At 39.1% G+C, this 26830-nt stretch overlaps 1 protein-coding gene across 2 annotated transcripts in view; it reads right to left on the reverse strand.

The window, feature by feature from the left end:
* KATNA1 (katanin catalytic subunit A1) overlaps positions 1-26830 on the reverse strand; it is a 47007-nt gene that overhangs the window by 539 nt on the left and 19638 nt on the right. Inside the window, exons 3-10 of one of the 2 annotated variants that reach the window (XM_077896478.1) lie at positions 26399-26579; positions 22172-22214; positions 10976-11097; positions 9435-9540; positions 7822-7980; positions 2507-2633; positions 1676-1810; positions 1235-1361 (exon numbers count right to left, since the gene is read on the reverse strand). In XM_077896478.1, coding sequence (XP_077752604.1) covers positions 1235-1361; positions 1676-1810; positions 2507-2633; positions 7822-7980; positions 9435-9540; positions 10976-11097; positions 22172-22214; positions 26399-26579 — 1000 coding nt within the window. The remainder of the gene's footprint in view (positions 1-1234; positions 1362-1675; positions 1811-2506; positions 2634-7821; positions 7981-9434; positions 9541-10975; positions 11098-22171; positions 22215-26398; positions 26580-26830) is intronic. The other variant, XM_077896477.1, reaches the window with a different exon arrangement.

A 26830-nucleotide genomic window follows, 5' to 3' on the forward strand; every position in this document is an offset into this window, starting at 1 on the left:
TTAAATCTTCCATGATGAAATAAGGATATTAATTAATTTAAATAACTGATAGTAGGAAGTCCAAGAAAAAAAAGGCGTAAGAAGCTAGCAACTGAATTTCATTTTAAGTGTCCGATAAAGAATATACATCAGAAAGACAAGAGAGAACCAGATGGCTGAAAAACAGTATTTTCTAGATGTGTAGGGAAAACTAAATGATCAGGTTAGGGTGTTTCAGCTTTCCCCTCTGTATTAGTTATTTATTTATTTATTTTTTTTATGATAGTCACACAGAGAGAGAGAGAGGCAGAGACATAGGCAGAGGGAGAAGCAGGCTCCATGCACGATGTGGGATTCGATCCCGGGTCTCCAGGATCGCGCCCTGGGCCAAAGGCAGGCGCTAAACCACTGCGCCACCCAGGGATCCCTGTTTTTTGTTTTTAAAGAAGAAACTTCAGAATAAGGAACCTCCTTTCACCAAGTTTCATCCTTAATAACAGCCACCATTTATTTATGCAAAGGGACGCAGCTGCTTTATGTACACATGTTCTCACTAATGCTCACAACCTTGTGTTGTTTACAATGAGTAACCTCAGATTAGGACAAAACCTACTTAAATCAACTGGATTGGAGACTTTTTTTTTATTCCTATTCCTGTCCTATTTTGTACCCTTGCACTGAAATGAGATTGTATTCCTCCTAGAGTATGCCCAATCAATATCACAATTGTATTTCTTATGAAAAAGTATACTAAGTACACCAATAGTTTAAAAATCCAATATAACTACTGATTTCCTGTATTATATCGATTGTTCTACATTTATTTATTTTTTAATTTTTATTTATTTATGATAGTCACAGAGAGAGAGAGAGAGGCAGAGACATAGGCAGAGGGAGAAGCAGGCTCCATGCACCGGGAGCCTGACATGGGATTCGATCCCGGGTCTCCAGGATTGCGCCCTGGGCCAAAGGCAGGCGCTAAACCGCTGCGCCACCCAGGGATCCCTGTACCGATTGTTCTAACATTAGCTTCTTGAACCAGCAGCTTTCAAATGCACTGTAAACTGTTCAGTGCTGTGCAACATGCCGAAATTCCTACCAGCGCCTTTCCACAAACTTAATACCAAAACTCGCGTCTGTGAATAAAGACTCTAATGTGGGTTTTTACTCTTCACATATCCTATTAATTCAGCATGAAAACTTCCTAACAGACGTTTATACTCGCAAAACCCCATACTTCCAAAATAATTCATACCTGCACACATTGGTAATGTCTGCACCTGAGTAACCTTCCATATTTTCTGCTATACTTGCAAGGTTAACATCATCAGCCAATTCCAGTTCACGTAGACTTATTCGTAACAGCTCCTCCCTGCCTTTTGCTAATGATGGAAACAAAAAACGTAAGCTTTCAATATAAACTTATTTTTTCTCAAGCCTACTTTAAATGAGAAGTTGCTTTCCAATTCTTAGAGCTCATTTGCTTAAAAATTTAAAAGCCCTTCCTCACTAAATTTAAAATTTCCCGATACCAAGTCTTTCAGGTTCTAGATATAGCAAAAACAGTTAATGTAAGAAAGATATCCTACATTTGTTTCTTTACAGGAAAGGTAATTACTACCAAATTTTAAAATCTCTAAGCAAAACTACCAAAGAGTTAACATGAGCTTTCTGACAAGATTCAAATGCAGATAACCTGATGGTAATGGAATATAGATTCTTTTTTCAAGACGTCGTCTTAACGCCTCATCAATATCCCAGGGAAAATTAGTAGCTGCCAGAACCATAACCATCTTGGAAGGGTCATCATTTTCAGAAGCACCTCCAACACCTAAAACAAAGGGTGAGGAGAAAGTAAAAAGGAAGTCAGAATATACAAAATAAAGCTCAACTACTTAAAAACCGCATAGTTAGGACTAAATTATAAAGGTAGTGTAATAGTTAGGTATCCCTAAGGCTTCCAAAGGTAAATGGTACATATATGAATTTGTGGCCCCCAAAAATAAGGTTTAGTATGGAAAAAAAATAGGACTCAAATAGATTTTTTTTTTTTAAAGATTTATGACATAGAGAGAGAGAGAGAGAGGCAGAAGGCAGAGACACAGGCAGAGGGAGAAGCAGGCTCCACGTGGGGAGCCTGACGTGGGACTTGATCCGGGGTCTCCAGGATCAGGCCCTGGGCTGAAGGCAGCACTAAACCACTGAGCCACCTGGGCTGCCCGGACTCAAATAGATTTAATCAAAAGACCAGCTCAGTTTAACTACATACCAATTTCTAAAATTTTTCAAAAACACCTATATCCCTAAAGCAAATTTATTTGCATTTATTCCAATTTCATTGTTGAAAACAAATCAGAGTATATGCCCATGAGTGCTCTGAACAGCCATTATTTCTGGCATGTCCCCAAGTCCATGTACCCAATATACTGTCAATCTCCAGGACCTACTTGCCAGCCCTCCCTAGTCGTCAGGAGTTGTGTGGGTGAGCCCTAGGAGCAGAGCTTTGTCAATATACAGACATGCATACCATCCATTTGAACCAGCAGCTCGGCTTTCACCCTTCGGCTTGCTTCATGCTCTTCAGAAGTCCCTCTGCGACTACAAATGGAATCTATCTCATCGATAAATATGGTGGCTGGAGAGTAAAATCGAGCCTAAATAAAGAAACCATGTAACACCAGGTTTTTATTTCATTTAAAAAATAATCTGCAGCAATTAGAAAAGAGCCCAGGAACCTGCCACATCACATCTCTCTAGTCCTATTACTGGGGAGAAGATAAACTGGAGCAGCTAAAAGCTTCTAATAGAAACTTATCATAGACTTAAAAATTACATGGCAATTTTTGTACCATTCAGTACTTTAACTGGCAATATTTATTTATTCATGAGTGATATAAATACAGAATTATCTTGTGCACTCCAACAATAAGGACAATAGTGGCAAGAAAACATTCATAGATATTGGTAAGTGTTCTACAGTTCGAGAAAAAATTGGTTACAGAGAACCATTACCTTAAATAAAATCATATAGATTCCCTCTAAGAAACCTAATTGCCATTTTTCACTTGACAATACATTACAGTAACTAAAGAAGTTCATAATTTATCGTTTTTATTTTTAAAGACTTATTTTAGAGCAAGAGAGCATTAGCGGGGAGAGGGACAGAGGGGAAGAGAGGGACAGAGAGGGAGAAAAGCAGACTCCCTCATGAGTGAGGAGCCCGACATGGGGCTCGATCTCACAACCCTAAGATCATGACCCAAGCCAAAATCAAGAGTGGGACACCTAACTGACTGAGCTACCCAGGCGCCCCATACTTAAGTATTTTTAAGATTTTATTTATTTATTTGAGAGAGAGACTGATCACTAGCAGGGGGGAGGGGCAGAGAGTGAAGCAGACTCCTCACTGAGAAAGGACCCCCCCATCAGGAATCGATCCAGGACCCTGGGATTGTACCCTGTTCTGGAGGCAGACGCCCAACCAATTGAGCCACTCAGGTGCCCAAGTAGTTAATTATTTTTAAATGAAATATCCAAACTTACAGAATCACTGCACAAGAGAGTTTGAACCTAAATGATGACAACGATTTCTCAAAACACAGCTTAATGAATAGCACTTTTCGAAGGTTTTTCCAAAAATAAAGTCCATGATGGCAAATGAACCATTATGAACTTGAACATGCAATTATACTGGGTCTATCAGTTCTTTTGGACCATGAAGTTATAATCTAGGATCTTCTAAGAGGCAATTCACTGTGTGGAAAACTATGCCTCCAAAAGTATGGATGCAGTTTTTGTCCACTTGGAAAATCCTAATACTTAAATCTCACTTTTCTAGTTGAAAATTTGAATTCTAAGTCATCAGTTCCCTCTACAGAGATAATTTAATTTTATTTTTTTATTATTTTTTTAAATAAATTTTTATTTATTTATGATAGTCACACAGAGAGAGAGAGAGAGAGAGGGGCAGAGACACAGGCAGAGGGAGAAGCAGGCTCCATGCCGGGAGCCCAACGTGGGATTCGATCCCGGGTCTCCAGGATCACGCCCTGGGCCAAAGGCAGGCGCCAAACCGCTGTGCCACCCAGGGATCCCTAATTTAATTTTAGTAAAGCGTCCTTACTTGGATTTTAGGTACTGTTTACAAAAATTTTGTATTCAAGAAATAGAATATGAAAAAAAAATGTTCAGGAAAATAAGAAAAAAAAAAGCATCCAAGAAAATCCTCAACTGAAATTCTAGCAAGAAAGCATCTGTCTACAGAAGCTAACATTAACAAAAATTAAATTTCAATCTATTTGTTGCCACATCAAGAAAAAACCCAGTAGATTCTTCCCAAATATTGAGGGTGTGAAGAACAGTTTGACTTAAAACAGAGGCTACACAGAACATGTAAAATTGGTTTTGCATGACATGGAAAATACTACAGAAAGATTCAGAGTGAATACCAAATGTTTTTGCTTATATAGCATCCCTTTCGGTAAGAGAAGCTCCCATTTTCATTCATAAACTATCCTACATGTTCTTGTTCCACTACTTTAAGAGAGGCCACCTCGGACACTTGAAAATGAAAGTTCTTGACAATACAACAAAAATTATACCATTAAGTTTTGGTATGTGTTACCATGTCATGAAAAAAATCACGGACAGACATATTTTAAGTGGTATTATTTAAAATATAGGCCTTGGGAAAACAGAAAAAGAAAAGAAAATACAGGCCTTGAGATATGTTTGCTTTGAGCAATTCTAGGGAATTGGGAGGCAAGTTATCTCTATAGCAGTCAAAAAAGATGTGAGTGGCAGTCCAACTCAAGTACTCCTTGAGAGTCCATACAGCGAACAGAGAAAAAAAAACAAAAAAACAAAAAAAACTAAGCCAGTTTTAAATATGATCCCTAATCAAAAGTCACAAAGGCAAAAGCTCCAGACTGGCTTGTGATTGAGCCTCTACTCAAGTAGACATCTCAAAGTAGCACACTCCAATTAAGCATTTATTTGAAGATGGTTAATACCAGGGAAGCCGGTGAAAAATAAGCTGTTTCACATGAATCTCACTATAAAAAGTAATGTAAATTAGCACTTTGTAAGAGGCTTCCCCACAGAGAAGAAAATGTTCGGTTTTCTTGAATATAAACCCTCCATTAGAATACCTATCAAACGGGGACACCTGGGTGGCTCAGCGGTTCAGTGTCTGCCTTTGGCTCAGGGCGTGATCCCAGAGTGCCAGGATCGAGTCCCACATCAGGCTCCCTGCATGGAGCCTGTTTCTCTCTCTGCCTGTGTCTCTGCCTCTCTCTCTCTCTGTGTCTCATGAATAAATAAATAAAATCTTTAAAAAAAAAAAAAAAAGAAAGAAAACCTATCAAATAATTCTTAAATAGGGATGCCTGGGTAGCTCAGTTGGTTAAACATCTGCCTTTGGCTCAGGTCATGATCTCAAGGTTCTGGGATCGAGCCCTACATCAAGTTCCCTGCTCAGTGGGAGCCTGCTTTCACCTCTGCCTGTGCTCCCCATGCTTGTGCTCTTGCTCTCTCAAATAAATAAAATCTTTTTTAAAAGGCAGCCCTGGGGGATCTCTGGGTGGCTCAGCAGTTAAGTGCCTGCCTTTGGCCCAGGGCGTAATCCTGGAGACCTGGGATCGAGTCCCACATCGGGCTCCCTGCATGGAGCCTGCTTCTCCCTAAAATCTCCTTTTTAAAGATTTAAAAAAAAATCTTGGGATCCCTGGGTGGCGCAGCGGTTTGGCGCCTGCCTTTGGCCCAGGGCGCGATCCTGGAGACCCTGGATGGAATCCCACGTCGGGCTCCCGGTGCATGGAGCCTGCTTCTCCCTCTGCCTATGTCTCTGCCTCTCTCTGTGACTATCATAAATAAATAAAAAAATAAAAAAATAAAAAATAAAATCTTTAAAAAAAGTAGTAATTCTTTTTTTAAGATTTTATTTTTTTTAAAGATTTATTTATTTATTTATTTATTTATGATAGACATAGAGAGAGAGAGAGAGGCAGAGACACAGGAGGAGGAAGAAGCAGTCTCCATACCAGGAGCCCGACGGGGGACTCGATACCGGTACTCCAGGATCGCGCCCTGGGCCGAAGAAGGCGCTAAACGGCTGAGCCACCCAGGGATCCCCTAAGATTTTAATTATTTATTCATGAGAGATACAGGGAGAGAGAGAGGCAGAGACACATGCAGAAGGAGAAGCAGGCTCCATGCCGGGAGCCCGACATGGGACTTGATCCCAGGACTCCAGGATTAGGCCTTGGGCCGAAGGTGGCGCTAAGCCACTGAGCCACCCGGACTGTCCAAAAATAGTAATTCTTAAACAGAGCAGCTAATATCTATTAACCCTTATGAGTCAGGCTCTATTGTAAGCAATTTACATGCATTAGTTCATCTCACCATCCAAACATTACAGAGGTAATTCCTGTATTGTGGTCTTCCTTTTATAGATAAAGTAACTGTGGATCAGGAAAGGAATTGGTCCAAAGTTAGCCAGCTAGGGAAGTGTGACAGAGGTAGGATCTGTAGCTGGGCCACCTGACTCTAAAGACTCCATACTTAGCCATTTATTGTATTTAGCTTACTTTTTTCTTTTTTTTTTTTTTTTTGAAGATTTTATTTATTTACTTGAGAAAGAGAGAGCATGTGAATGTGCATGAGCAGGGGAAGGGGCATAGAGGAAGAGGGAGAAGCAAACTTCCACTGAACAGGAAGCCTGATGCTGGGGCTCAATCCAAGGACCCTGGGATCATGACCTGAGCTGAAGGCAGCCGGTCAACTGACTGAGCCACCCAGGCGCCCATTAAGCTTACATTTTTAAAATGCCTGGATATTCTGGAATTCTGGCAATATAATTTTTTTCCCCTGAAGCAAAGGGCAAACTAATTTTCCAAACTCATCTAAGAGGTTCTCCACTAGATTCCTACTGCAGTATAAACTACTGATAAACTCTTAAGAACGTATTAGAATTTACGTCCTGTCTTATGAATTATCAAACTTGAAGAAGGAAATGGGAATTGATACAGGGATAAAAGCTTTTACAGAAAATGGATAACCTCAAATTGTAAGGGTTTTCATTTGCTTGTTTTGTTTTATTTGGAGCCTATGAAGTAAGATCTAGTGTCAAATTAACACTGTCATCTAAGGTTTTGTCCATGATGGAATCTTTCGAGTTAAGAATGCAAGTCACTTCCCATATAATAAGCATAACTCTGCCCTAATGTATATAACTACACTATTGTTTAAATGAGGCAAGACTGAAATAACCACTAAAAAGCTGCTGAATTCAATCCAAACGCTCTACTAGAATTCATTCACTTATATTCCTCCTATTGATACTCAGATTAGTGGGGTTTGAAGAAGGAAAAAAAGAAACTCAATTAACAAGCAAAAAGTAACAATCCAAAGACTGGATCATTAAACTCAAGGTATTTAGCACAGTTAATGGATTGGAGGTGATCTAATCCATAACTACTTGATTTTCACTGTTCTGAGTTACTGTTACTACACTAAATTTACCATATTATAACTAAGTCTACGGATTTCAAAAACATAGTATTCTAAACTCCTATAGCAGATTAGTAATGCAGATCTTATAATGTGAACATGCCTATAAGCCAACAGAGATGACTCTTCCTCTAGAGGAAAGAACACACAGAAAAACTCAAATTAAAACTTAAAACTCATGTAATTAAAGGGCTCTAATTTTGAGGGCATAGGAATCACACTTTGGAAACAGTATCAGCCTGCCTAGCTACTCTGCACACTGCAGATAGTTTTGACCCACTCTCTCCCCCATTTGAGAGGTAAAGAATCATTAGAATTGTCTTAAACGTTCACCATTTCGAATAATAGACGAACAAGCTTCTCGGACTCTCCTCTGTATTTGGAAGTTAGAGTTGATGAAGACACATTGAAGAATGTTGTCTTGCATTCTGTAGCTACTGCTTTAGCAAGGAGGGTCTTTCCTGTGCCAGGTGGGCCAACCATCAACACTCCCTGTTGGGAAAATAATAACATAACTGAGATTAACCTGCCACTGTTCTAATTCACAAGAATTCCATTACTGAGAACTAATTTTCAACTAATATATAATATTAAGATAAATAAAAAAATAAACAAAAGGATGCTTTATCACCAATTTACATCATTCATCATAAAAGGTTATATTAAAAATCTGAAACTCAGAAATGAGAAAAAGATAATGTCATAATACTGACATAATAATCATATGTACCAATAGTATTTGAATGTATTTCCTGCTAGTCTTTTGTTTGAACAAATCTGTCTTTTTGTTACACAGCTGTACTCAAGAATGTCCAGAATTTTGTAGCTTATCACTTAATATTTCAAGAATTTTTAGTAAGTGCAGAGTTAGCCATTAGTACATTTTCTAAATCCAAGAAAGAGTTTTTTTCAGTCTCTTTTCAGATCAGCTCATGATTTCTTAAAAAACTGAGACACAATAGCCAAACTGTGGAAAGAGCCTGGTGTCCATTCAAAGATGAATGGATAAAGAAGATGTGGTCTATGTATACAATGGAATATTCCTCAGCCATTAGAAACGACAAATACCCACTATTTGCTTCGACTTGGAGGGACCTGGAGGATATTATGTTGAGTAAAATAAGTCAATCGGAAAAGGACAATCATTATGTGGTCTCATTCATTTGGGGACTATAAAAATTAGTGAAAGGGGGGCAGCCCCAGTGGCTCAGCGGTTTAAGTGCTGCCTACAGCCCGGGGTATGATCCTGAAGATCCGGGATAGAGTACTACATCAGTCTCCCTGCATGGAGCCTGCTTCTCCCTCTGCCTGTGTCTCTGCCTCTCTCTCTCTCTCTCTGTCTGTCTCTCATGAATAAATAAATAAAATCTAAAAAAAAAAAATTAGTGAAAGGGAATAAAGGGAAAGGAGAGAAAATGAGTGAAAATATCAGTGAGGGTGACAAAACATGAGACACACCTAACTCTGGGAAATGAACAAGTGGTAGTGGAAAGGGAGTTGGGCGGAGGGTGGGGGTGACTGGGTGATGGGCACTGAGGGGGGCACTTGGCGGGATGAGCACTGGGTGTTATGCTAAATGTTGGCAAATTGAACTCTAATAAAAATTTTTTTTAAAAGATTTTATTTATTTATTCATAGACACAGAGAGAGAGAGGCAGAGACACAGGGAGAGGGAGAAGCAGGCTCCATGCAGGGAGCCCGATGTGGGACTCGATCCCGGGTCTCCAGGATCACACCCCAGGCTGCAGGCGGTGCCAAACCTCTGCGCCACCGGGGCTACCCAAATTGAACTCTAATAAAAAATTTTTTTAAAAAATTGAGACATACCTGCATCGAATGAGTACTTATCTATTTTTTCCCCTCACTTCCCTGAATACAATACTCATTTTCTACAACAATGAACTTGCCATTCACTTTGACAATGCCATTAACAGTAATAAACTTACTTTCCATGGCCTCCTAATGCCCTTAAAGAATTCTGGCATCCACATTGGTAACACCACAGCTTCCTTTAGCAACTTTTTAGCTTCTACTAAATCAGCAATATCATCCCTGAAAGAAGAGATATTTTATCAACACCCTCTTAGATTATGCATGTAACTGTATGCAATCACTCTTGAGAACCACAGAAGCACACGGTTTTACACTGCTGCCAGAATGCAAAGCCCCTCCCTAGGTACCAGTGCACTAGCACACTGTGATGAGGCCTGCCACACCAACCAGTATACACAGAGCACAATCTGAATCATCAATTCTTGGCAATAATGATTTCCAATGTGGTGAATGAGAACACTGGTCTATAGACCTACTCTAAGTATTCATCATGCCACTTCATTTTAAATTCCTGGCCTTGTGGTGCTCCTTTCATAAACCCCATGATTTAGAGACAATGAGCCCATTAAAAAAATAATAATAAAAAAATAAAGATAAAAAAGGCATAAAGCTGAGGCAGGCTACAATATTTTGCCCCCAACCCTTTTAAGAGATAGGCACCAAGGATGAAGAGTATCATAGAGACTACTATGAAGTCATCACCTACCACTAGAAAACTCTGCTACTACTATTACTGGTACATGTGGCATTTTCATGAAAGTATATGTTCACTGTATAAATATCAAATACCAAAAAATATTTTTAAAATACCCCCAAAACCATACCTAAAAATCATAAGGTTTTAATGAAAAATATATAACAGAATGAACCTAACTTTGTGGGAAAGGAGGCATTTTTTTAGGTTTTTTCGAAAAGGAGCTTTTAGAGAACTCACAGAATTACAGTTCTTTGATTAGATATGATAAATCAAGTTGAGAATCACTGCTCAAAATCACAGAAAATAAAAGCAACATCCACAGGATAAACCTATCGATAACAAGCAACAATGGGACAACAGTGCATGCAACTCCAGGTCTTGGACAGGGTTTTGAGTTCAAGCGGCACTTAGGCATTGAGCTTACATAACAAAAAACAAAAACAACACACATGCGTAAGAATCACTGCCATTTCACCAGTAGAGGATGTCCCAGAAAGAAGATGGAATTTCTGTGATCTTATTCCCACTCTGTATAGAAGATTTTTTTTTTTAATTTTTTTATTTTATTTATTTATGATAGGCACACAGTGAGAGAGAGAGGCAGAGACATAGGCAGAGGGAGAAGCAGGCTCCATGCACTGGGAGCCCGACGTGGGATTCGATCCCGGGTCTCCAGGATCACGCCCTGGGCCAAAGGCAGGCGCTAAACCGCTGCGCCACCCAGGGATCCCGAAGATTTTTTTTTAAATAGAAACTTATCATTTGTTACTTTCTTAAATAAAAAAAAAAAAATCCCAACAAAAACTTGGTAGAGCCTAAACCAAGTGCTGGGTTCACACTGCATGTACTCTGGTTCCATCCCCAAGGACTGATCTTCAGTGCATGCCCACATTGGTTCCATTTACTTTCCCTAAAAGCATTATCAGAGCCTAATTATTTTGTTGTGATATAACTTACCATCGAACATTGGGATTCTGAGAAATTATATCTCTTTCCAAAGCTTCTACTAAGTCCTTATCATATCCAGTACTATCAAATTTACTTGTCTCTGGTTCGGTAACTGCAGCAGGTGATTTGTTCTACATCAGGAGAAAAAAACAAGAGCTTCTGATTGACTCAAAAAATTATACTCAGAAACAAAGATCGGACTCCAGTGATATTTTTAAAAGAGCTAATCTAATAATACAAGTAATAGAGAATCAAGGCTATTCAGTCATTCTTCTCTATCAACATCAGAGTGAATTATTAGAGTTTCATATTCAATCTTTATTTTTACATAAAAAGTATGACAAAAATGTTCAAGAAAAACAAAAATATTATGCATACAAATTAGTGAAAATAAAAAAATCAACATTGAGATGAACAGTGATTACTAGTGAATATCAGATAGTGATATTTATCTCAAAGCTTTAGAGGAGATAAGATTAAAGACAGTTTATGTAGCTGAGATTACAGCTCACTCTTAAAAAAAAGGAAAGAATGTATGTATGATTGATATTTATTTATTTGATATTTATTTATTTATTAATTAGAGTGAGACCATGCATGTGAGTAGGGTGAAGGGTAGAAGGAGAGGCCGAGAATTTCAAGCATGAAATGCTGAGCACAGAGCCCCACATAGGGCTCTATCCTACAACCCTAAGATCATGACCTAAGCCAAAACCAAGAGTCAGATACTCAACCAACTGAGCCACCTTGATGCCCCATTTACAACTCACTCTTAATCACCTACTCATTAATGCTCTTAAAACATTGCTTTTCACTGTTCTTACCTCACTCCAAAAGAGACATCCCAGTCCCAGGTGTGATTCCCTCCCATCCTCTGTGACAGCAGTCATTAGGGCCACAGCTCCTAAGCCCTGTACTAAAGCATTCCAGGGCAAAATGGGAAACTCACCGAGCACTGCAGGATATTTTACATTTTTTTAGGGAATCTAAAAATCCAGCAGTATCTGTTGAATATTAGGGGAATTACCAGCTCCAGGCAATTCTGTTTCTAAATTAAAACCGCTGCATTCCTTTCAATAATGCCAAATTTAAAAAAATAAAAATAAAAAAAATGCCAAATTTTTGTAAAGCTGGGTTTCTGGCAGTTTCTATGATAAAACAAACAGTGGGGGGAATCCCTGGGTGGCTCAGCGGTTTAGTGCCTGCCTTCAGCCCAGGGTGTGATCCTGGAGTCTCAGGATTGAGTCCTATATCAGGCTTCCTGAAATGGAGCCTGCTTCTCCCTCTGCCTGTGTCTCTGACTCTCTCTCTCTCTTTCTCTCTCTCTCTGTTTCTCTCATGAATAAGTGAAATGTTTAAAAAAATAAAACAAACAGTGGGAAAAATCAAGGTGAAAGAGGAATCAGAGAGAAATATCCACTCTGCCTCCAACGTCTGAGAAACTGAGCAGTGCCCAACATATACTGTTAGGACATAGCAAATTTGTCTGAACCTAACTTCTTCACCAATGTATGAGTATTCTTTTTGTCCTAAAGGTGCTGTGAAAAAATTAAAGACACTCATGAATTTTATAAGGCAAGAAAATTTATGAAGGTCTGCATTAGGGTAGACAGTCATTTACTTGGTCTTGTACTAGAATTCTTACATTGTCTCCTTAATACTGTTTTGCCCATACATGATTTGTCAGTGCTGTTATCTAAAGTCAGCATTAATGTATCTGTATTAGTAGCTAAACTTAACCAATATTTACATATTCAAAAGTCTTACATTAGATGGTCAATAAGTGTCTGTCTCACAGTATACATATTCACTAATACCAACATAAAACAAACAAACAAACAAAAAAGGAAGGTATTGCCTTTAAAAGAGGAGAAGGGGGCAGCCCGGGTGGCTCAGCGGTTTAGTGCCACCTTCAGCCAAGGGCCTGATCCTGGAGACCCGGGATCAAGGCCCACGTCAGGCTCCTTGCACAGAGCCTGCTCCCCCTGGGGAGCTTGCTTCTCCCTCTTCTTCCACAGACACAGTGCCTGTGTCTCTGCCTCTTTCTCTCTCTCTGTGCCTCTCATGAATAAATAAATTAAAAAAAAAAAAAAAGGAGGAGAAGGTTAGGGCACTTGGCTGGCTTAGGCAGAAGAGCATGCATTTCTTGATCTTAGAGTTGTGAGTTCAAGCTCCATGTTGGGTGTAGAGATTACTAAAAAAGGAAGGAAGGAAGGAAGGAAGGAAGGAAGGGAGGGAGGGAGGGAGGGAGGGAGGGAGGGAAGGAAGGAAGGAAGGAAGGAAGGAAGGAAGGAAGCCAGTCAATCTGAATATTTATGTAGTCTTTCTTTCTTTCTTTCTTTTGTTTCTTTTCTTTCTTTTCTTTCTTTCTTTCTAGATTTTACTTCTCTGAGAGAGAGAGAGAGAGAGAGACACTGATTACAAGAGTACGAGCAGGGAGGAGAGGGAGAAGCAAGCTCTCCAATGAGCAGAGAGTCTGATATGGGGCTCAATCCCAGGACTCCAGGATCATGACCGGAGCTGAAGGCAGATGCTTAAACAACTGAGGAGCCCAGACCTCCTGCAGTTGTTATTCCTTCACAAATATTTACCAAGAACCCATTCTGAGCTAGCAGCTGTGGGGGACAGAAAGAAGACACTGTCCCTGATATTTGGGAACTCACACTGTGAGCCTAGCAAGACACAGACAGAAAGTACTTTCTAGTTGCTCTCTTTCCTCCCACAGAACACAGTGCTAAAGGGATGTCTGCAGACAAAGCAAAATGAATTTAAGCTAGGCAGAAAGGAGTAACAATTCAATAATAGGTCAGCCAAAGGAAGCTATGGACTTTCAAGTGTTGACATTTTTTTTTAAATAAAGATTTCACTTATTTGAAACAGAGGGGGAGAGAGAGAGCAAGCACAAGCAGGCAGAGGGGCAGAGGGAGAAGCAGACTCCTCCCTGAGCAGAGAGCCCTATGTGGGCTTGATCCCAGGACTCTTGAGATCATGACCTGAGCTGAAGGCAGACTCTTAACCAACTGATCCACCTAGGGGTCCCAAATGTTGACATTTTTGATAGGATTTTATTTAATTAGTTGAAATAGTACAATTTCCTTGATGCTTAAAATAAAGCTGAAGATGAACCAATTAACCAGGAAATAAATACCCAACTTTAAAACCAGTTATTGTAAAAGCTGACAATGTCAGAAACACAAAATCCAAATATACTGTCTCCATTAAATGAGTTAATTAAAAATGACAGCTAGGCTTTCACTCACAGGAAGACAGAGTAAATGTACTTTTCACAATTCCTTCTGCTATGGAGAACTAAAAACCCTGGCATTGGGATATCTGAGTGGCTCAGCAGTTGAGTGTCTGCCTTTGGCTCAGGGCATGATCCTGGAGTCCTGGGATCAAGTCCCACACTGGACTCCCTGCATGGAGCCTGCTTCTCCCTCTGCCTATGTCTCTGTCTCTCTCATGAATAAATAAATAAAATCTTAAAAAAAATAAAAATAAAAGTAAAAACAAAAACAAACAAAAAAAACCCCAACCCTGTTGTTATACACTAAACAAAGACAGGACTTCAAAAAGTATAGAGAGAGGCAGGCCAACCAGGGAACCTAGACAAGGTTGTGTGCTCTCTAGATTTTCTTTCTCCTTCATAAATCCAGACTCAAGGTCAAACAAGACAGAAACCCAGAAACAACAATGTGAGCAAATAAAAAGACCCCAACAAAAGCTTATTCTCTCTAGCCAGAGGACCAAAAAAGAGGGAGGCGTAGCAAGATAAAACTTCAGACAACACTCTATTCCAGTCAAGCACCTTGGAAAAGGCTGGGGGCCTGCCCTACTCAGGCAAGCAAAAGCCAGGTGGGGAGCCTAGATATCCACTTGGGAGGCTGGAATGAGGTACTCTACCCTGCCCCAATCACAGTGTATCAGAGGCCAATCAGGGGACTAGAATTTTCATCCCTGCCAATCAGTAATAAGACTTCCACTCAGTGGAGATTACAGAGGGAGCCTGCACTTCCATCCCCACCAGCAGTAATGCGGTACTGGGGTGGTGTCAGAGGAAGACTCATGGAGTCAAGACAAGGTCACCCCCATCACAATGTCACTGGAGTTCACATGGAGAACTTCCACCACAACTCAGTGGTAATGAGAAGACCTCTTCCCCATTCCGGTGTCAACAGAGGCTATGTGGGAACCTAGACTTCTACTTTCACCTGAGGGCAATAGCCCCTTGGCTTTCCTGCCACAGCAGTGTCAGAAAAAGTCAGTTATAACAGTAGGTGTAAATAAGATCTAGAGTCTCATAACATAATATGAAAATATCCAGGTTTCAATCTAAAAATCACTTGATATACTAAGAGCCACAAAGATCTCAAAGACAATCAACACATGCCAAGACCAAGAAGACAAAATTTCAAACAAGCAATTATGAACATGTGAAACAAACCAAAAAACAGATAACTTCAGAAAGAAATAGAACACCCCAAATTAATCCACTGAGAGTAATAAGCAAAAATAACACCTTGCCAATAGGAAAAAAAACTATTCAAATGAAAGTAGATTTCTCCTCAGAAAAGGAGGCATAAAATTTTTTTTCAAGTGCTAAAAGAAAAAAAAAACTGTCAACACAGAATCCTCTACCCAGTAAAAATGTCCTTCAGGAATGAAAGGGTAATAAGACCATTCTTATATGAAGGAAAAGTAAGAGAGTTCTGTTGCCAGGAGACCAATCCTAAAAGAATGGTTAAAAGAAGTACTCTAAAGAGAAAAGAAAAATGTACGGAAGAACCTGGAAAGATCAGGAAGAACGTAGTAAGTAAAAATACGGGTAAGTACAATAGGCTTTCTTTCTCCTTTTGAGTTTTCTTTTCTTAAAAGATATATTTATTTATTTATTTGACAGAGCCAGAGAGAGCATGAACAAGGGCAGTGGCAGGCAGAGGGAGAAGCAGGCTCCCTGCTAAGCAGGAGCCTGATGTGGAACTTGATCCCAGAACCCTGGGATCATGACTTGAGTTGAAGGTAGATGCTTACTGATTGAGCCAGTCAGGTGCCCTCCTTTTGAATTTTCTAATTTATTTAACAGTTGAAGCAAAAAGTTTAATGCTGTGTGATTAGGCTCTAAATAAGGGAAAGGAAATATTTCTTTTAAAGATTGATTGATTGCTTGATTTATGACAGAGAGAGAGAGAGAGAGGGAGAGAGAGAGGCAGAGACACAGGCAGAAGGAGAAGCAGGCTCCATGTCGGGAGCCCAACGCGGGACTCGATCCTGGGACTCCAGGATCGTGCCCTGGGCCAAAGGCAGGCACTAAACCACTGAGCCACCCAGGGATTCCTGGGAAAGGAAATACTTAAAAACAATTATTAACAATTAAAAACAATTATAAATGGTGGAGGACAAAGGAATATAAAAAGAAAAACGATTTCTATACTTCATTTGAAGTGGTAAAATGACAATACTAGTCAACCAGTACAAGTTCTTTATATATAATATCTAGGGCAACCACTGAAAAAGCTAATAAAAGGGATATACTCAAAACCACTACAGAACATCAAAAGAAAGTTCTAAAAAAATGTGCAAGCAACCCCTATGCAAAGGCCAAAAAAAAAAAAAAAAACAAAAAAACAAAACAAAAAAAACAAAAAACAAAACAAAATTAAAAAAAAAAAAACACAGAAAAATAAAGAAAACCCCAATCAGAAAACTGAAAATAAAATGGCAGACTTAAACTCAATATAACAAATACTTTAAGTATAAATGGCCTATATATACCAATTAAAAGACAGGGATTGGTAGAATAAATTAAAACAGGACTCAAGTATATGCGGTCATCAAGAAACTAGTTCAAAAATAGTGATACAGGTAGGCTGAAAGTAAAAGATTTGAAAAAGGCTTAATGTAAACATTAATCAAAGAAAAATAGGCATGGCTATATTAATATCAGATAAAGTCAATTTCAAACAAAACAAAACAAAACCTACCAGTCAGAGAGGGATACTACATAATGATAAACAGATCAATCCACCTAAGAAAACAAAGCAATAAAAAAAAAAAAAAAAAGAAAACAAAGAATTCCTAAATGTGAATGGTGAATGCACCAAACAACAAAGCCACAATATATGAAGCAAAAACTGATAAAAGTGAAAGAAATAGGCAAATCTTTAGATATAATTGGAGACTCCCAACAACTCCTCTCAACAACTGACGGAAGAACCAGAAAGGAAATGAGCAAGGAGGGGATCCCTGGGTCGCTCAGTGGTTTAGCGCCACCTGCCTTCGGCCCAGGGCGTGATCCTGCAGACCGGGATCGAGTCACACATTGGGCTTCCTACATGGAGCCTGCTTCTCCCTCTGCCTGTGTCTCCGTCTGTCTCTCTCCCTCCCTCTCTGTCTCTCTCTCTCCTCTCTCATAAATAAATAAATAAAATCTTAAAAAAAAAAAAAGGAAATGAGCAAGGATATAGAAAAACTCAACAGCACCATCATCCAGCAGAATCTAATGGACATTAATACAAAGTGCCACCCAACAAGGACAAAATATACATTATTTTCAAGTGCTCACAGAAAATATTTCAAGTGTTCATAGAACATTTACCAAGAAAGACCATAAAACAATCTGACATCATACAGAATATTTCTCTAAGCACAAAGGATTCAAACTTGAAATCAATTAACAGAGAAGTACACAATCTCTGGACAATCAGAAACTAACACACTTCAAAATAATCACAAGGTCGAAGAGGAAATCTCAAAAGAAAATTTAAAAAAATATATTGAATTAAATGAAAAGGTAAATACAACATAATTTCTGGGACATAGCTAAAGCAGTACTGAGAGGGAAGTGTAGACCACTAAATGCATAAAGTAGGGCAAAGTCTTAACCATCTAAATTCCTACCTAGGTATGTATAAAAGAAGAGCAAAATAAACTTAAAGGAGAAAAAAGACAGTAACAGTGATAAGAGCGAAAGCCAATGAAACAAAAAACATAAAAAAGGGAAAAAAAATCAATAAAACGAAGAGGTGGTTCTTTGAAAAGGTGAGAAACTAACAAACCTCTAGCAACACTGAAAATGAAAAAAACAAAACAAAACACCAGAAAACACATATTATCAACGTCAAGAATGAGCTACAGACTTGTAGATACCAAAAGAATAGGGAATCTTAACAAAAAATTCTACATACATAAACTTGGTAACTTAGACAAAAGGGAACACTATCTTGAAAAACACAAATTACCACAACTCACCTACTATGAACGATTATTTGAACAGCCTTACAACTACTGAGGAAACTGAATTCATAATTTTAAAACCAAAAAAGAAATATCCAAGTCCAGAAGTTTCACTGGAGAATTTTATCAAACATTTAAAAAAGAATTACCAATCTGACACAGTCTTTTCTGGAAAACAGGTAAACACTTCTCAATTCATTTTACGAACCTAATACTATGATATCAAAGACAGTTAAAAAAAAAAACAAGTATGGACCAATATCCCTCATAAATATAGACACAAAAATCCTTAACAAAATACTTCCAAATAGAATCCAGCAAGAAAAAAAGAATTATGTACCATACTCAAGTGATGTTTATCCCAGGGAGGCAACTAGCTCAATACTTTAAAAATTATCAAGGTAATCTATAAAATAGCAGGTTAAAGAAGGAAAACCATAGCATCATGCAATAAATGCCAAGCAGGCATCTGACGTAACTCAATCTCTCTCTTTTTTTTAGAGATTTTATTTATTTATTCATGAGAAATAGACAGAGACACAGGCAGACGGAAAAGCAGACTCCATGTAAGGATCCCGGGTCTCCAGGATCAGGTCCTGGGTTGAAGGCAGCGCTAAACCCCTGAGCCACCTGGGCTGCCCTCAATATCTCTTTAGGATGAAAACTCTCAGAAAAACAAGGTTAAAGAGGAGCTTCAACTTGATATGAAGCATATGCAAAAAACCTAGCAGTAACATCGTATTTTATTTTATTTATTTTATTTATTTATTTTTTAATATTTTTATTTATTTAATCATGAGAGACATGGGGTGGGGAGGGAGAGAAAGAAAGAAAGAGAGGCAGAGACACAGGCAGAGGGAGAAGCAGGCTCCACACAGGGAGCACAATGTGGGACTTGATCCCGGGTCTCCAGGATCATACCCTGGGCTGAAGGCAGCACTAAACCGCTGAGCCACCCGGGCTGCCCAACATCGTATTTTATAATTAAACACTGAATGCTTTCCCCATAAGGCTGAAAACAAAGCTAGCATGTCCACTTTCATCACACTTATTCAACATAATGCTAGAAGTTTTAGCCAGTGTAACAAGAGGAAGAAATAAAACTGTCCTGTTTGCAGAGGACATGATGTCTACCCCAAAAATGCTAAGGAATCTGCAAAAATTTTCCTAAAATAAATGACTTCAGTAAGGTGGCAGAACACAAGATAAACATCCAAAGTTTGGGCCCCTGGATAGCTCAGTTAGCTGAATATCCAACTCTTGATTTTGGCTCAGGTCATGATCTTGGGATCATGACATCAAGCCCCACGTTGGGCTCCACACATACTGGCGAGTCTGCTGGAGAGTCTCTCCTCCCTCTGTCTCTCCCCCTGCTCGTGTGCTTGCTCCCTCTCAAATAAATCTTAAAAAGAAAAACACACACACACACACACACACACACACAGATCAATTTTATCACTATAGAAATGCAAATCAAAACCTCAGTGCAAGGGGTGCCTAAGTGACTCAGTTAAGCATCTGCCTTCAACTTAGGTCATGATCCTAGGGTGCTGGGATCAAACCCCACATTGGGTTCCCTGCTCAGTTAGAGAGCCTGCTTCTCCCTCTCTCTCTGCCATTCTCCACTCTTGTGCTCTTTGGTTCTGTCAAATAAACAAATACATTTAAAAAAATAATAAAAGGCAAAAAACACAGAAAATGACAAGTGTTGACAAAGATATGGAGAAACTGGAACCCTTGTGCATCGTTGACAGAGATGTAAAATGATTGCAAATACTGTGGAAGTCTGGTGGGTCCTCAAAAAATTAAAAATAGAACTATACATGACTCAACAATTCCATTTCTGGATGGATATATATATCTACAAATTTCCAATAGACCTGAAAACAGGGTCTCAAGGAACAGTTATATACACCCATGACACAGAAGCACTATTCACAATAGCCAAAAAGAAGCAACCCAATGACCTCAGATGGATGACTAGATAAAGACCAATGGAGTATTAGCTTTAAAAACAAAGGAAATTCTAAAGACATTATACTAAGTAGAATAAGCTAATCAAAAAGACAAATACTGGGGCAGTCCCGGTGGCGCAGCGGTTTAGCACCGCCTGCAGCCCAGGGCGTGATCCTGGAGGCCCTGGATCGAGTCCCACATCGGGCTCTCTGTATGATGCCTGCTTCTCCCTCTGCCTGTGTCTCTGCCTCTCTCTCTCTCTGTCTCTATGAATAAATAAAATCTAAAAAAAAAAAAAAAAAGACAAATACTGTATGACTCCACTTATATGAAATACAAATTTCTCGTGCATCCCAAGATCATGACCTGAGCCCAAATCAAATTCAAATAGTAGTCACATTCATAGAGACAGAAAATAGAACAGTGGTTGCCAGGGGCTAGGGAAGGGAGAGGAATAGCGAATGTGATGTGATTTGTAGTTAAGTGTATATTCAGTCTACGTCCTATTCCTGGTACACAGCTCCTACAGCCCTTGTACTTTCTTAAATGTCAAGAACAATCAAAGGATTTTTTTGTTGTAATTTTAGCTTTTGTTCCCAGCTCCTGAAATTGCTCCAGAGTGGTAAAGGTGAAAGGGGTATCTGTTAATTCTTAACAAGCCCCTTTCAACCAAACAAGAGTTTATGTTAATGAGGTCAATTTTGGAAAGCCCCTGAATAACCACAGGATGGGGCTGTTGTCAAGAGAATCAAACATGTGGCTAAAGGGTTAGAACTGAAGCCCTAACCCTGAATTTATTTTTTTAATATTTTATTTATTTATCCATAAGAGACACAGAGAGAGAGGCAGGCAGAAACACAGGCAGACGGAGAAGCAGGCTCCATGCAGAGAGCCGATGTGGGACTCAATCCTGGGACTCCAGGATCATGCCTTGGGCCCAAGGTAGGCACTAAACTGCTGTGCCACCCAGGGATCCCTAGCCCTGGGTTTAAATCAATGGCCAATGATTTAATCAATTGTGACCACACAATGAAAAGTCCATAAAAACCCAAAAGGACAGGATCAGAAACCTTCCAGCTTGTGAACATGTGAAAGTGCTAGGAACATGACTTGCCTGGAGAAGGCCTATGGAAGCTCTACATTCCTTCCCACATACTTGCCCTATGTTACTCTTTCATTTGGCTGTCCCTCTGGTACAAACTGTTATTGCTGAGTTCAGTGAGTTGCTCTAGCAAATTACTGAACCAAGGAGGGAGTCATGGTAATCTCTGATTTATACCAGTTGGTCAGAAGCATAGGTGATATCCTGACTCTCAACTGGTACTGATATGGGAGCAATCTTTGGGGACTGAGCACTTAACCTGTGAGATTTGATGCTAACTCCGGGTAGGTAAGTGTCACACTTAAGTTGTAGGGTACTCACTCAGCTGATATTGGAGAATTGCCTGGTGTAGGGATAAAACCCTACACACTTGTAATACACAAGTGTTCTGTGAGCAGCGAGTAGGCAGAAAGTAGAGTTTTCCTTTCCAAGGAGTTACTGTTTAATGGGTCGAGTTTCTGTTTTGCAATATTGAAAATGTTCCATTGGGTAGATGGTGGTGATGGTACCACAACAATATACACATATTCAACTGCATTAAACTTTAGCACACTTAAAAATGGCTAAAATGGTAAATTTTATATTATATATACTTAAACCACAATTAAAAATTTTTTTAGAAAGTCAATTGTGTTTCTTTTTTTTTTGTCAATTGTGTTTCTATATACTAGCAATGAATATGTAGACACTGAAATTAGAAATACAATACCATTTACAATCACTTAAAACAAGTAAAATATATGTAAAATCTAACAAAACATATGCAAGACTAGTATTCTGAAAAGGGTGCAATGCTGATGAAAGAAATACAAAATCTAAATAAAAGGAGATAAATAACATGTTCATGAATTGACATACTCAATAAAGATGCCAACTTTTCTCAAACTGATATACAGATTTAACATAATTCCTACCAAAACCTCAGCAAGAGTCTTTGTAGATGTAGAAAAGCTGATCCTAAAATTTATATGGAAAAAGAAAACAAAATGGTTAAAACAATTCTGAAAAGAAATAAAGTGGGATGAATCAGTCTACCCAATTTGAAGACTTACTATATAGCTACAGTAACCAAGACTGGGTAGTACTGGTTAACAGACAGATATATATATCAATAAGATACAATAGAGAACCCAGAACTAAACCCACCCAAATATGCCCAACTCATTTTTTAAAAAGGTATAAAGGCAGTTTGGGGCGTCTGGGTGGCTCAGTCAGTTGAGTATTTACCTTTGGCTTAGGTCACAATCTCCAGGTCCTGGGATTAAGCCCCAAGTAGGGCTGCCTGCTCAGCAAGGAGTCTGCTTCTCCTTGTCCTTCTGTGTCTCCCCCCCCACCCCCCCCCACCCCAGCTTGTTCATACTCTCTCATTCAAATAAATAAAAATCTTAAAAAAAAAAAAGGAACATATATCTTAGACTTCATCAAAATTAAAATTTTTTGCTCTGTAAAAGACTCAGTTAAAAGGATGAAAAGAAGTTGCACACTGAAAGAAAATATTTTCAAAACACATTATCTAGGGGCAGCCCCGATGGCTCAGTGGTTTAGTGCTGCCTTCAGCCCAGGGTGTGATCCTGGAGACCCGGGATGGAGTCCCACGTCAGGCTCCCTGCATGGAGCCTGCTTCTCCCTCTGCCTGTGTCTCTCTGCCTTTTTCTCTCTGTGTCTCTCATGAATAAATAAATAAAATCTTAAAAAAAAAAAAAAAAAGCCACATATCTGATAAAGGGCTAGTACCTAGAATACAGAAAGAACTCTAAACCCAACAGTAGAAGAATGGACAACAGGTGAGAAGCAGGAGCCTGCTTCTCCCTCCTCCTGTGACAACCATTTTGACAATGGGCAACAGACTTGAAGGGAGACACTGCACTGAAGGGCACATGTCTGTGTTCATATTCCATTCCTCTAGTCATTTGGACAGCTACTATTTAGAACAATGATCAACTCAATATAGAAAGACAGTTAGAATGTACTGATTACTTAAAAACAGAAAATGATTCCACTTGTGGCAAAAAAACGAAAAAATTATGCATACAGAAAAGGATACACCATGGGATTAATAGATCTCAGGAGCAATAGGAATGCGAGTTTGAGGTGTTTTTTTTTTTTTTTTTTTTACTTATTCTATGTTCTGATTTTCTAAAATGAATATATAATAAAAGATTTTTAAATAGGATAAAAAATGATTCACCTTTTTAAAAAATTTATTTATTCATGAGAGACAGAGAGAGAGGCAGAAACACAGGCAGAGGGAGAAGCAGGCACCATGCAGGAAGCCCGATGTGGGACTTCATCCCAGGACTCCAGGATCATACCCTGGGCTGGAGGGGGGTGCTCAACCACTGAGTCACCCATGCATCCCCGATTCACCTTTTATAGCTTAATGGTTTTATCTCTTCTATAAAGTTTGACTACCACCAACCTCTTCTGAGAATTCTGTTCATTTTAGTCCATTTGTAACCACTGTTAAGCATCTAATTACCTTAGAATTACTTGAAATACATTAATCTGGTCTCCCCAAATATACGTTTCTTGACACCGGGTACATATTTTCAAGACACTGCTGACTTGGGAAGAACACTTATTTTACACATTTGTTCTCTGGCTATCCTATCCCCCTTGATAGAGGTCCTGCCTACACTTAGTGGAGACAGATAAGACCTTCTCTTATTGCAGCTAATCTTATATTTAGTATACTTTCTTCTCTTACTCTTCCTTAAAACAATAGAGAACCAAAGAGTGGTGGAAACACTATACGTTTTAAAACTAAAGGCTAGGGCAGCCCTGGTGACTCAGTGGTTTAGCGCTGCCTTCGGCCCAGGGTGGGATCCTGGAGACCTGGGATCGAGTCCCATGTCAGGCTCCCTGTATGGAGCCTGCTTCTCCCTCTGCCTGTGTCTTTGCCTCTCTCTCTCTCTCTCTGTCTCTCATGTTAAATAAATTAAATATTAAAAAAAAACTAAAACTAAAAGCTAAAAAATATAAATAAATAAACAAACAAATAAATAAATAACACTGAAGGCTAAAATATTTTCATTGATACACAAGAACTTTTTTCTTAAGTGAGTTTCCTTTTAGGGGATTTATTTTTATCTTGCTTTTAACTTATTTTTACTTTTTCATTTGTATCCATTAAAGAGCATTTTGAATGTAGTTGCCAACATCTGAAATATCTCATTAAAAATTTTTAAAAGATTTTGGGATCCCTGGGTGGCGCAGCGGTTTGGCGCCTGCCTTTGGCCCAGGGCGCGATCCTGGAGACCCGGGATCGAATCCCACGTCGGGCTCCCGGTGCATGGAGCCTGCTTCTCCCTCTGCCTGTGTCTCTGCCTCTCTCTCTCTCTCTCTCTCTCTGTGACTATCATAAATAAATAAAAGTTAAAAAAAAATTTAAAGGGATCCCTGGGTGGCGCAGCGGTTTGGCGCCTGCCTTTGGCCCAGGGCGTGATCCTGGAGACCCGGGATCGAATCCCACGTCGGGCTCCTGGTGCATGGAGCCTGCTTCTCCCTCTGCCTGTGTCTCTGCCTCTCTCTCTCTCTCTCTCTCTCTGTGACTACCATAAATAAATAAAAAATTAAAAAAAAAAATTAAAAAAAAAAATTTTTTAAAGATTTTATTTGTGAGATGCCTGGGTGGCTCAGCGGTTAAGCATCTGTCTTAGGCTCAGGGCGTGATCCTAGAGTCTCGAGATCGAGTCCCGCATTGGGCTCCCTGCATGGAGCCTGCTTCTCCCTCTGCCTGTGTCTCTCGCTGTCTCTCTCTCTCTCTCTCTCTCTCTCTGTGTCTCTCATGAATAAATAAAATCTTAAAAAAAAATTTAAAATAAAAATAGAGTTTACTTGTTTATTTGAGAGAGAAAGCACAATTATATGTTAATTGAATTTAAATTTTTAAAAAAGAGAACAAAAAACTGAAAATCATGATTTTTCATTTGTCATAGGAATAACTGATTTAGGCTAGTATCACTGGATGCTAAAACAAGTAGATGAGATTTTAATGAGAAACAGGATATTTACATAGTTTCAAGGTATCTCCCTTCAAATTATCATAAAGGGAAAAAAAGTAGCTTTATAGTGGAGAGCCCAGGCAGACACCACCCTAATAATGAAGCACTCCAATTTATCACAAGTCACAAAACATCCTGTGCCTCCGTATATTATACAATGTGAAGAGCAAAACTTCAATGGTATTCCTGCTCCACATTTATAACCTTAATCTAATCACAAGGAAACATCAGAGGAACCCAAACTGAGAGGCATTCTACAAAATAACTAGCCTGTACTCTTCAAAAAGGCCAGGCCAAAAAAAAAAAAAAAAAAAGAGAGAGAATGACTGAGGAAATTTTCGCATTAAAGAGACTAAAGAAACATGACATTGAAAGCATTGTAGGCTTCTCTAGTGAGTCTTGGCAAGGGGGGAAAATGAGCTACAAACGCTGTTACTAGGATAACTGGCTAAATTTTATGAGGGTCTGTGGATTGATACAGGCCTATAACAGCTAAAATGTATGGCTTTTGGGATGCCTGGGTGGCTCAGCAGTTGAGCATCCGCCTTTGGCTGAGGGCATGATCCCCATCCCAGGATCAAGTCCCACATCCTCCCACGTCGGGCTCCTTGCAGGGAGCCTACTTCTCCTTCTGTCTGTGTCTCTGCCTCTCTCTGTGTCTCTCATGAATAAATAAATAAAATCTTTAAAAAATAATAAATAAATAAAATGTATGGCTTTTGAGATCTGTATTGTGTTTATGTAAAAGAATGTCCAAGTACTTAGGAAATACGCTCTAAAGTATTTAGGGCATGATATCTATAACTTACTCTCAATGTTGCAGGAAAAAAATGTATACAGAGTAGATGGTAAAGCAAAAGGGGCAAATATTAACAATTGGTAAAACTGGGTAAATTTATACTATTCTTGGCAACTTGTTTGCAAGCCTGAAATTATATCAAGATATAAAGATACAAAAATAGTCCAAGATATCTGTTTACTAGGGAGTGGGAAAAAAAAAAAATCCCAGTCTAGGTGGAATATGAGTAAGGTTTTATCATAGCCTGGTGGTTTCAATGACCAAAAATGATTACATTTATACAGTCTTCATTTTTAAGCTTAATAAATATTTCATTTATGAAAATCAGTATCATTTACCTTTTCCTCTCTTCCTTTATTCTGTTCTTTCTTTTCCCGACAGCGAACGGCTTTCCCTCTGTCGTTGTGAAGATTGTGTGCAGATGAACGGTGAGCTCTGACGGTTGTACCTGGACGGTTGCCATGTGGTTTAGGGTCACTGTACTGAGGGGACTGGCGTTTTCGAGGCCCTGGTGAGGGTCTAATTAGACACAAGATCATGAAAATCATAATGAACCGGAGGTGGTCCAAATACAGACGAACACATATCATGTTTAAGTTAGGGGCTCTGAACTGAAGAAGCCAAGGCAATAATGGAAGATCAGAGAGGAGTGAACAAACTTAAGTCATTGAAATTTAAGATCTGATGTTCAAATCTGACACCATAGTCTGGGGTAATATATGAAAAGAAAGGAAGGACTGTGGTATGGTTATATGATAGAAATGGAAGGC

Source organism: Canis aureus, chromosome 1 (assembly GCF_053574225.1).
Source record: "Canis aureus isolate CA01 chromosome 1, VMU_Caureus_v.1.0, whole genome shotgun sequence".
In the NCBI taxonomy this organism is placed as follows: Eukaryota; Metazoa; Chordata; class Mammalia; order Carnivora; family Canidae; genus Canis; species Canis aureus.